Here is a 12,017-nt window from a genome sequence, read left to right as displayed (position 1 = left end):
TGTGAAGATCCCCTGGAGAAGGGAATGGCACCCCACTCCAGCGTTCCTGCCTGGGAAATCCCATAGATGGAGGAACCCGGTGGGTTACAGTCCAAAGAGGGGTCACACAAACACAACGGAGCATGCACACACATGGCACCTCTTTATGAGGATTTTTCTTGTAATTAACATTTTCCCTCATAGTTAGACTGAATTTATGAGGTTTTGAGAGAAATATCACAGGATAAAATACCATTCTCATTACATACTATCAGCGTGATTTATAATGTTTGATGTTGTTCTTGCTCATCTGGATGAAGTAGTTATTTTTCAGGTGAAAAGTGAAAGTGAAGTCGCTCAGTTGTGTCCAACTCTTTGCGACCCCGTGGACTGTAGCCCGCCAGGCTCCTCCGTCCATGGGATTCTCCAGGCAAGAGTACTGGAGTGGGTTGCCATCGAACCCAGGTCTCCCGCATTGCAGGCAGATGCTTTAACCTCAAAAGTCTTTTTCTTCCCCCTTCCTTTCCATTCTGTATTGGTTAGAAAGAAGTCATTATGCACAATCCTTTTGCTCTGCTCCCCTCTTTTAGGGTGAAGTATTTACCCACCTTATTTGGAAAACTTCTGCATGGGAGATTTGTCTCCTCCATTTTTTAATTTGAACTTCCCTGGTAGCTCAGTTGGTAAAGAACCCACCTGCAATGCAAGAAACCCCAATTTGATTCCTGGGTCAGGAAGATCTTCTGGAGAAGGGATAGGCTACCTACTCCAGTATTCTCGGGCTTTTCCTGGTGGCTCAGCTGGTAAAGAATCTGCCTGCAATGCAGGAGACCTGGGTTAGATCCCTGGGTTGGGAAGATCCCCTGGAGGAGGGATAGGCTACCTACTCCAGTATTCTTGGGCTTCCCTGGAGGCTCAGCTGGTAAAGAATCTGCCTGCAGTGTGGGAGACCTGAGTTCGATTTCTGGGTTGGGAGGATCCCCTGGAGGAGGGCATGGCAACCCACTCCAGTATTCTTGCCTGGAGAATTCTACTTCTCCGTAGTCTACGGGGTTGCAAAGAGTTGGGCACAATTGAGTGACTTTTCCCTTTATTAATTTATTCACTCTTTGTTTACATCGGTATAGACTCAGACAGAATTGAGTGACTTTCACTTTATTTATTTATTCAGTCTTTTGGGTACACCAGTATAGACTTGTGGATATTCATTTATACTGTGGGATACGACACAGTGCTACTTTATGTATTTTGTTGCTCAGGTTGTTTCAGCTTTGATCATCGGGAGCTCTTCTGTTTGACTCCTGTGTCACTTTCACACGCCCCTCGTATTGTGTTTGTCTGAGCCCATCTTGTAAGATGTTCTAGACTCAGCTTGTATATTTCCCATCCCAGTCTTAGAATCAGCCGTTTCGTCAAGGAGACCTGTTTTATTTTTTATTGGAGAATGACACCAGAAACCAAGCTCTGGGTCTGAGGTGTGCTCATTGCTCTTGGGGTGTCATTTCTTTAGGCTCACTCAGCTGACATGGCTAGGAAATACAGGTGTATATTAATTATGTGACTGTATGTGTCTGTACGTATCTTTATGTCTAACCATCAATATATGATGTTAAACATGAATTCTTCCTGATGTCTTCAGCTCTAATCCTTACCACATGGACCATTCTAGCGCCCTCTCCCAGCTTATTTGTAAGTTTCCTCTCCAGCAGTGAGAAAGCTGGCTTCTACCTTCTTTCCGTTTACTTATTCAGTTCCAGTGTATGTGTATAGCACTGTCAGAATCATTAACTCACACCCCTGAAGAAAACGACTTCTCAGCTAGAACCCAGTGATTCTGTGCAGCTCCTTTTGCCTTTAGTCCTTGATCTTACAGACTGCAATTCTTCTTTTTTAAAATAATAAGAATAGCTCATGGTTTTGATCACTCACTCTGCCCTAGGGACTGTTCTGAGTCCTTCATATGTATTATCTCTTATAGGCCTCGCACCAACTCTGTGAGGAGGGATCTGTTATTACATCTGCTTTACAGATGAGGAAGCTGAGGCATAAAGAGGTTAGGTTAGTCTAACCAGCCAGTGGGTCAGTCTGACTTCTGGAGAATGTGTTTAGCCGTATTGGCTATACTGCTCACGAAATATAGGTGTTTAGGAGACGTCTTCGCTTTGTCTAACGGAGTGCAGTCAGTGACCTACTGAGGAAGGTTTGGTGACATAGGGGTAAGTCTCTGCACAGCAGTTCTCTCCAGTTTCTGCAGATTTGTCTTCAGATGCCAGGGCCTGTACGTGTAGTTTGGGAAGGAAAGACAGGTGTGTAAACACTTGGTTTTGAGCTCATCTCCTCCTACTCTTGGCCCTTTCCCACCCATATTTACTCTCTGTATCCTTCCTGTCACAATCCTTTTCTTCCTCCTCCTTGCCCTGGAGCTTTTTCTCTGCTTTAACTGCCCCGTGGCCCCTCGCCTGCTTCTCCGCCCTGTACTGCCTTCGGTGCTTAGCCCTGACTGTCTTTGTTTACGTTTGTTTCCCCAGTCTCTCTCAAGTTCTCTTTTACTTTCCCTCCAAGGGTTCTAATCCCTACTCACTACTGGTACCAAAATGTACAATGAAAAATGTATAAGAAAGCATTGCAAGATTACCTTGGTGAGTCCAGATGTTTTTCGATCCTTTATGTGCTTTTTCAGGCAAAAATGGGGGGGCGGGGGACAAAAAACAAAACCTCTCTGCACCTTCCTTTGTTCTTTGTCATCAGGAAAACCATCTAGCTAGGGGTCTCAGAGGCAGACTCTAACTGGCAGCCTTCCCGGAAACAGAAGAAAACTGTTTTGTGGCCGGGAGAGCCAGGTGGGAGGGTCTAGCTCAGGGTCAGTGTCAAGGTTACTTGGCTTTCGTTCCCTGGAGGGCAGAGTGCATTGGCTCCCACCCGAAGGGGCTGGCAATGTCCCATGCTCCACTGCTTCAAAGGCCACCCTCGGCATGGATCTTTTTACCTTTTTGTTACCTATGTTAGGGAAAGATCAAATCCTTGGAGAATATCCTAAAATAGAAGAGTGTTTTGCTGCTTTTAAAAAATGTTTCCATGTCTTATTTTCTGCTGATGATTAAGTAACAATAAATTATTATCTCACATAGATTTCTAGGGAGAGAAAGCAGCTCTAAATGGACAGTTTTTTTTTTTTTTGTCATAATAATCCTATTTCTTGGCTTGGAAGTTTCATATCATGGGAGCAATGACTTCATGCCTAGAAGTTTTTTTTTCATTAAACTTTTTGCCAATTCTAGAGTATTTTATTACCTGTGGGATTTTTAAATGATTTAATGCATTTACCTTAAAATCCCCATATGCGTTAAAAATCTGTGGTTTGAGCGTAATAGCAGCCTAATGCTCACCTCAGTCAGCCTTCTTATTCTGCATTGCATACCTGAAGGTCCCTGAGAGTGATTAGAAGTTTTGTACTGTTTCCTTACACCTCTCACCTAAGACATTTGTCCAGTGTCTTCCAGTCAAATATTATTAAGTGTGATTTCTATTTGGCTAAGAAATTGAATGAGTGTAGCAAATCTCATCATGCTCCATTTCTCCCCTTTCCTTGTTCTTTAAACAGACCTTCCTTATGACTCTTATAAGTGTTTTGCATTTTCCTCAGGACCTTTAGCCTGAGGAATAGCCTATGCTATTACCCCAGAGCCTTCACCCTGCTAATCCTCCCTATCCTTAAGGTCTTTTAACATCATTTACTCAGGAAGACACTCCCTGGAGCCCTGACCAGGTTCATCTTCTCTGAAGGTAAATGCCCTCGACTCCCCTATTGTGACATTCATTACATGAATAGTTTTTGTGAATATGGAAAATAAAGGGTACTCGACAGATATTAGTTGGATTAATGAATTCATTTTCCCGAGGGAAATTTTTACTTTTATTAGAAGTAAAAGTCTTAGAAGCTGCCTCCAGGCCTGGGCATGACTTCCTACCCTGCAGACCATTGTAGGTTGGAAAAAGTTCACATACTACAAGGATTTGCTTCTTGCCAAGAATGCCTAAGGGAGAGAAAGCGATCCTGGTTGTCTGCTCTGCCATCAGATTTGGATCCCTCCCACCCCCAACACCATCCTTCTTAATCAGACACACACTTTCCCTTGGGCCTGAGGAACTTTGCTCTGTATCCTACCAAGACTACTTTGGAAAAGAAAGTCTTGTGCTAGCTTTTGTCTTTACTGAGTTTAGGTCATGTCATAGTCTTTCCATTTGGCTTCAGAAGTTGCCTCTTCAGTCTTCACAGATCATTTAAGAAGCATGTCTTGTAGAGCAGTGGTCCCTAACCTTTTTGGCACCAGGAACCAGTTTTGTGGAAAACAATTTCTCCCTGACCAGGGGAGGAGGGGGATGGTTTTGGTATAATTCAAGCCTGTTACATTTATTGTGCCGTCTACTTCTATTGTTACTACATCAGCTCCCCCTCAGATCATCAGGCGTGAGATCCCAGAGGTCGAGGAACCGTGTTTTAGATTGTGTTATGCGTTATGTTCCTGAATTGGTCTGTCCTGAGGAGGATGCCTCAGGGGTGTGTGTGTGTGTGTGAGGATGCCTCAGGTGTGTGTGTGTGTGTGTGTGTGTGTGTGAGGATGCCTCAGGGGGGTGTGTGTGTGAGGATGCCTCATGGGTGTGTGTGTGTGTGTGTGTGTGTGTGTGAGAGGATGCCTCAGGGGTGTGTGTGCGCACATGTGTGTGGTAGTTGCTCACAGTGATTCTTTCAGCAAACCTGGAGCCACAAGTGTTGTAGACATATGGTTTGTGTCCCGTGTCACACTTTCTGTCTTATGTGGCAACTTTTTTGAGTTCTTTCCATGAGCACTGATTGATTTTCATTGAGCCATACCTCTCTTAATCCCTCCCTTTTGTGATTTATGGCTATTAGTCTTACGACTGCTAACAGTCATGTTTCTCTCCAGATATCTCAATATCCGTATTGGCATTATGTCATTTGAAACTCAGCCGATCAGTGTCAGGTCGATGATGGCAGGTGTTACTGTCTCTCCTCCAGGTAAGGGTCAGTGGAGCTAAGTGACGGGTCCAGCTCCCATTGTTCATGGTGGCACAGTGAGGATGGGAACCACGTTTTTCTTCTTGAATCTCATATTCTGTGTACAGAGCCAAGTAGCTTCTCTAGCTTAATTGTTACACCTTTCCTGTAAGTTTTTGATTTTTAACCAGGTCTTCTCTTTATTATTAAGGTTCTCTACATCTTTCCAACTAACCAGTTCTGGTTAGAATGCACATTAGATCTTAGGAGTGGAGCCAGGAAAAGTAAGGAGGAAAAGCCATTGGCCAGTAACCCTGTGGTCTCTGTCATGATATTGTGACGTTGCGTTCCTTTTTGGAATTTTCAAAGTTTCACATTTTATCTGCTTCTAAGTCTGTCAAGAACAGAACGTTTCTTCCCAGGACTGGTGAACATAAGGGTACTATGATCTTTGGCTCACGTGCAGGCCTGTCCAGAAAGCCCGCCTCCCCAGGATGCTGATAAACGCTCTGCTGATAGGAGGGCAGGGGTCTGCCTTGTGTTGTGCTGTGCTGTCTGTGTCTTCCTCTTCTTCCTCCGCCTTCATTTCTCATCTGTGTGAAAATGCTTTTTCTAGCTGATTCAGTATCTGGGTTGGTAGTGAACTTTCAAAGCCTTCTTGGGCTAAACTATGGGAAGGGTACTGTCACAAAAGGTGAAATGAATAGATTACCAGAGTTAGTAGAAAATACCCGTCCGAGAAGGATGAAATGTACATCTAAAGAAGTCCAGTATGGATTAGGGTCCCTCTTGAAAACTCGCCCAGACTTTCCGGGGCTACAACTTGCCATGGGAGTAAGTTCTAGACAATATGCCCTATAGGAATACACAAGTACACAGGCATGTAAACAAGGATTTGCACTTTTTTTAGTTGTAATTGTGAGAACCTAACAATAACTTTGACATGTGGATCACAACACACTGTGGAAAATTCTTCAAGAGATAGGAATACCAGACCTCCTTACCTGCCTCCTGAGAAATCTGTATGCAGGTCAGGAAGCAACTGTTCGAACTGGACATGAAACAATGGATTGCTTCCAAATTGGGAAAGGAGTACATCAAGGCTGTATATTGTCACCTTGCTTATTTAACTTATATGCAGAGTACATCATGTGAAATTCTGGGCTGGATGAAGCCCAAGCTGGAATCAAGATTGTCAGGAGAAATATCAGTAACCTCAGATATGCAGATGACACCACCCTTATGGCAGAAAGCAAAGAGGAACTGAAGAGCCTCTTAATGTAAGTGAAAGAGGAGAGTGAAAAAGTTGGCTTACAGCTCAACATTCAGAAAACTAAGATCATGGCATCCAGGCCCATCACTTCATGGCAAATATAGAAACAAAGGAAATAATGACAGACTTTATTTTTGGGGGCTCCAAAATCACTGCAGATGGTGACTGCAGCCATGAAATTAAAAGATGCTTGCTCCTTGGAAGAAAAACTATGAACAACCTAGAAGTTACTTTGCCGACAAAAGTCCGTCTAGTCAAAGCTATGGTTTTTCCAGTAGTCATGTATGGATGTGAGAGTTGGACCATAAAGAAAGCTGAAAGCCAAAGAATTGATGCTTTTGAACTGTGGTTTTGGGGAAAACTCTTGAGAGTCCCATGAACTGCAAGGAGATCCAACCAGTCCGTCCTAAAGGAAATCAGTCCTGAATATTCATTGGAAGGACTGATGCTGAAGCTGAAACTCCAATACTTTGGCCACCTGATGCAAAGAACTGACTTATTGGAAAAGATCTGATGCTGGGAAAGATTGAAGGCAAGAGGAGAAGGGGAAAACAGAGGATGAGATGGTTGGATGGCATCACTGACCAGTGGACATGAGTTGGTGATGGACAGGGAGGCCTGGTGTGCTGCAGTCCATGGGGTCGCAAAGAGTCAGACACTACTGAGCGACTGAACTGAACATTAACTACCTGTGCACTAGTAGAATACCTATATTAATTATGGCATGTGCATGCAGTGGACACTGTGTAACCCTGAGAAACAGTGAGAGCTGGAGGCAGTGGATAGAGAGGTGTGTGTATGTATGTGTATATATGTGTATATATATATACACACACACACACATACATTTTGTGGGAAAAAATCCATGGTTCATACATATTTCATCTATTTAAATATATGTATACGTATCCATAGAAAAGCCTAGAAGGATATACTCCAAACTATTAACATAAAGTCATAAGAATAGGATAGAATTAGGATGAAGGGGAGTAGATATTGTTGTTTTAGTTTATACACATTAGTAATATTTTTTCAATAAGTAATCAGTCTTGTAACTTTAACAATTACGATGGGTAAAGAGTTAATGCAATATTGATATCTTTAATGTCTGTCTTTTACTGAAATTTTGCATTTCTGCCTGGCTTTTAGGTTATGGACCTCTGAGGGGTCATGAGGCTCACTGAGTTGCTGGTCTCACTCTTGGTTGGATGCTGTTTTTGGTTTCTAATTGTGTGAATGTGGATTATCTGTTTTTCATCAGTATCATTGAAAGAGTATTTTCTCACTGACATATCAAAGAATAGTGAGTTGTAGTACTAATTCAGTTAAATCGCCTTTCTTTTGACAAGTGCAGAACTGTTCTGTGAGAGTCAGTATAAAGGACGCAAGCATCAGGTTTTCCTAGATTCCAGCTGTCACCCCACCTATGTGCCTACCCCAGCTCTGGGCTCATTGCTTATCAGCAAAGAAGGGAAATTATTCATAGAAAAAGTCATCTTCCTTATAAAAATGAAATATTAGAATGCTGCTTCATCATTTTCTTCTTTATATTTGGTTTTGGAGAAGAAAGGAGAAATAACAGGTGCTGTGTGTGGGCTTAAAAAAATTGAAGTCTGTCACTCATGACGGGGAGTAGTTAGGGCTTCAGCGTATGAATTCGGAGGGACTCAGCGTTCATACATAACATAATGTATTGATAACAAGTAAACCAAACATGGAAGGTTCACTGGCTAACAGCTCATTAATTTCATTTTACTTGTGCTTTCAATTAGCCCCAGATGCCAGATTAATTTCTTCTAGCTTTTTGCAAGGGAATGAAACTTTTGTTTTTCTTTTTAATTCGATCTGGACTAAAGATTTAGAAAATATTGAATTATTTCTAATGTTTGAAATACCAACTTTAATGGTTCTCTGCCATTTATTTTTTCTGTTACTATGTGATTATAGTCTTCATGTCCCTTTTAGTAAAACAGTGGTCTCCACAGCAGTGAAGAGAACTAATTTATTTTTCTTCTGGGTTTGTACTTCAGTTCCAAAAGTTACGCATTAAATTGTCTTCAGTTGCATTTATGCCTTTGATCGTCATCCAGGTCTCCACTATGAAATTGAGACTTGTGAAATTTAGGCACACCTGTGAAAGCCCAGCCTGTGGTTTCATATATATGGAGCATAATGGCTTTTAGTTTCTTTACAGTTTGTTGACTAAGCAAGCAATTTGAAGTATAATTAGATGATAATTTTGAATTTGGAAAAAACCCCTACCCCTACCTCAGGGAATTCCCTGTAGCTCACATGGTAAAGAATCTGCTGTGATGCAGGAGACCAGGGTTCGATCCCTGGGTTGGGAAGATCTACTGGAGAAGGGAATGGCAATCCACTCCAGTATTCTTGCCTGGAGAATTCCATGGACAGAGAAGCCTGGTGGGCAACAGTCCATGGGGTCACAAAGAGTTGGACACAACTGAAGCGACTTAGCACACACAAGTGATTTCATAGTCACCAGGTCATTTTATCTTCACCTACCTTGAGAATGTTATTGTTGTTTGAATCAATTGTGTCTGACTCTTTGCGACCCCATGGACTGTAGCCCGCCAGGTTCCTCTGTCCACGGGATTTCCCAGGCAAGAATACTGGAGTGGTTGCCATTTCCTCCTCCGGGGGATCTTCCTGACCCAGGAATCAAACCTGCGTCTCCTGCGTTGGCAGGTGGATTCTTTACCACTGGCCACCTGGGAAACCCCTTTAAAGAGAATAATCTCATGTAATTAGTAATATGTCTGGATGACTCTCTTTTTGTGCCGTGGTCCTTAGGTGGACTCCGCTGAGCCACCAGAGGAAGTCCCCTTCGTAATGAATGGCCTTGCTCACAAGTATTTCTCCTTTACCTTGTCCTTTACCTCACTCTGCTACTCACACTGTTTCTCCTGCTTGAAACACGTTGTCTCTGGTCACTTTAAAAGCGAAAGGATAATGTTGTGAGGGCATTTTTGGTGCTTTGCCGAAGCCGTGGTGATCTTTGTAAAATTAAATTTACACATTTATCTTTCCTAAACCTGAGGCCTTCCTTTCATCATATTTCTGGCCTACTGACAGTCAGTTATTTCCTAAAATGTTAGCACAGTAGATCTTGTGGTCTCTGACTTGAGTGAATCCAGAATTGGAAACACATAATCTTGTTGTATACACAGGATTACTTTGAAGTTGCTTCAGGACTCACTCAATATTCTCCTGCGTGTCTTTTTTTTTTTTTTTGCCCCATATTTGTTTTTCCAAATTTATGGTCCTGTTTTTTTTTTTTTTTTTTAAACTTGCCTATCTTTTCCCCTGCTCCCCAACCATCACTTAAAATAATGAAAGGTAGTCAGGCTATTTTCAAGTGCTTTAACTTCACTGACACTGGTGGAAGCTTTTAGGTGAACTATCCTATGGTCAGCGGCCCACGTTTTCCTGGGGCCTGGCCAGGGCTGGCGTCGAGTCTCCACAGCCGGTGGGGTGCAATGATTCTCTGCTTCTCTTTCTCAGCGCTATCGCATCCATCCTGAGGGCCTGGCTTGACCAGTGTGCAGAGGACTTCCGAGAGCCGCCTGGCTTCCCCTGCTTACAGAAACTGCTGGATTATCTCAAGCAGATGATGCCAGGCTCTGACCCAGAGAGAAGAGCACAGAATCTTCTTGAGCAGTTTCACAAGCAAGAAGTAGAAGCTGACAGTGAGTACTCATTTGATTCCAGGGCAGAAGCTAGATCCTGATCCTGCACACCTCCCACGACGAGGAAATGCTCTTCCTTTACTTGTTGGGTTGGAGGCCTTGGTTTCCCTCAGGACAAGCTGACCAGGGATTGGTGGCCCATGTAAAATTCTTAAGGTTATTGAAGTCCCAGTTATAGACTGTATAGATCTGGAGAATGGAATCCCTCTGGAGAAGGGAATGGCAACCCACTCCAGTATTCTTGCCTGGAGAATTCCATGAACGGAGGAGTCCATGGAGTCACAAAATGTCAGACACAACCGAGTGGCTAACACTATAGAGCTTTAGAACAGAGAAGGGGATATTCAAGACCACCTAGTCTGACTCCCTCATTTTATGGCTGAGGAAACAGCGACTCCGGGAGGCGAAGTGATTTCCCAGGGTTCCTTTTAGTACCATACAGAGGACGATCTCCTTGATGATCTTTTGCCTTTCGTTGTCATTGCACAGCATGCTCAACTTGAATTTGTTCTTCATTATCTGCCTGATCGGTTCCTCCTCCTGTCAAATGAAAACTCGTCACAGACAACCACCCCCATTCAGCAGGCAGGGAATTAAATCCAGTCCTGCCCCTGCCCTCACAAAAGCTTGGGAAGCTCAGAAAAGATGTTTCCCCTTCAGCTGGAAATATCCCTGCTCTCTGTTGCCTGCCTGCGGCAGATCTCACATCTCCAATAGACTCTCCCAAAGGAAGTCTCTGTGGCTGTTTTTTTCCTATCTGAGGAACTGACTGCCTATTTTCAAGGACAGAGCAAAGGCCACCACTGCAGGTTCTGGGCTGCTTGGAACCGTCAAGCTTTGAAGAAAGTCAGAAAGAGGCTAGGACAGGCTTCCAAGCGGTGACGGTTTGTCCCCTCACTGGCTGCCTGGCGATGGTTGCCATGGCGGCTGACCCACTTGGAGCTTCTGACAGGCATTTCCCTGAAGTGACACCTAATTTCCTCAGTGAGGGAAAGGAAGCGGATCCTCAACACCGATAAGGGAAGCTGCCTCAGTGCCAAGGAAAACAACCTTAAAATTCCAAACAGGACCTGTTGACTTTTTTTTTATGGACAGGGGACCAGGGAGGGGGAAAATGTCGTTGCATCATTGGAAGCTGACTGCCAAGTCCTCTGTATCTCAGATGACTTCATCTGCTGGGAATGTTTGAATACCAGGGGCACCCCTCCAGCTGTAGGGGCTCTGCTCCCCTCAGGACCTCCCCTCCTGCCTTCGTGCAGGGGTGGATACTCCATTAGTGCCCAGCTTTCCCCATGGGGGCTGCCCCTGGCTCCTGGCCTAATTGGGGAACTGGTGGGACCAGTGGTTCGTTGTTTGTAACAGGCACTGGAAGGCCAGCTCCTTTGGCAGGCCGAGGCAGGGGAGAGCGAGTTTGCCTGACTTTAGAAAGGCTTTTAGGCAATCCCAGGAGTGAATTTTTAATCAAGAACTCTCTCTGTGTTTATTAAGTACAGGAATCATTACTGAAAAAGAGTTTTAGGAGCTTGGTTCCCATATGCTTCATTTTACCCTATTTCATGCCGGCAAAAAAGCAAACAGACTCTCCTCCATGTTTTTCAAAAGTGAAAATTTTGCCTCAGGTTTTTGCCTGCTTACCCCTGGAAAAGAGTCAGAAGCAGAAACAGTGAGAGCGTGGAGGAGACCCCAGAAAGAAAGGACCATGTAACCTTCAGGCTCAGCAGCGTAGATCCAGGGCATGCAACAGGCCACTTTGAGTGCTGGATGAGTGAGAAAATCACGCCTTAGCACATATCCTTGCCAGCCTCTGCATTGCCGAGCAGCGAGGATAGATTTGTATCCACTGGTTAGCAAGAGGATTGAGAGGCCCATTCTGAACCTTTGGGATTTCAGATGTCTTATTCCTCCACCCAGTGAGAAAGGGCCAGAGTTGTGTGGAGGAAAAGTGGTGAAATCATGGGGTGTTAGCTCTCTTTAGCTCATGCCTGTTTGTATCCCAGCCTCCAGGGGCAGGCAGAGGTCCCCTCCTGCTTCCCTGCCTACC

The 12,017-nt window shown here is 44.0% G+C and overlaps 1 protein-coding gene across 2 annotated transcripts in view; it reads left to right on the top strand.

Moving 5' to 3' along the window:
• The window catches only part of RGL1 (ral guanine nucleotide dissociation stimulator-like 1), a 129,335-nt gene that overhangs the window by 69,239 nt on the left and 48,079 nt on the right, over nt 1–12,017 (top strand). For both annotated transcript variants that reach the window (XM_010853094.1, XM_010853093.1), the window contains one exon: nt 9,792–9,976. In XM_010853094.1, the coding sequence (XP_010851396.1) occupies nt 9,792–9,976 (185 nt within the window). The remainder of the gene's footprint in view (nt 1–9,791; nt 9,977–12,017) is intronic.

This window comes from Bison bison, unplaced genomic scaffold (genome assembly GCF_000754665.1).
Source record: "Bison bison bison isolate TAMUID 2011002044 unplaced genomic scaffold, Bison_UMD1.0 scf7180017864322, whole genome shotgun sequence".
In the NCBI taxonomy this organism is placed as follows: domain Eukaryota; kingdom Metazoa; phylum Chordata; class Mammalia; order Artiodactyla; family Bovidae; genus Bison; species Bison bison.
The sequence above is the reverse complement of the archived record's forward strand: the minus strand, read 5'-3'. Positions and strand labels throughout refer to the sequence as shown.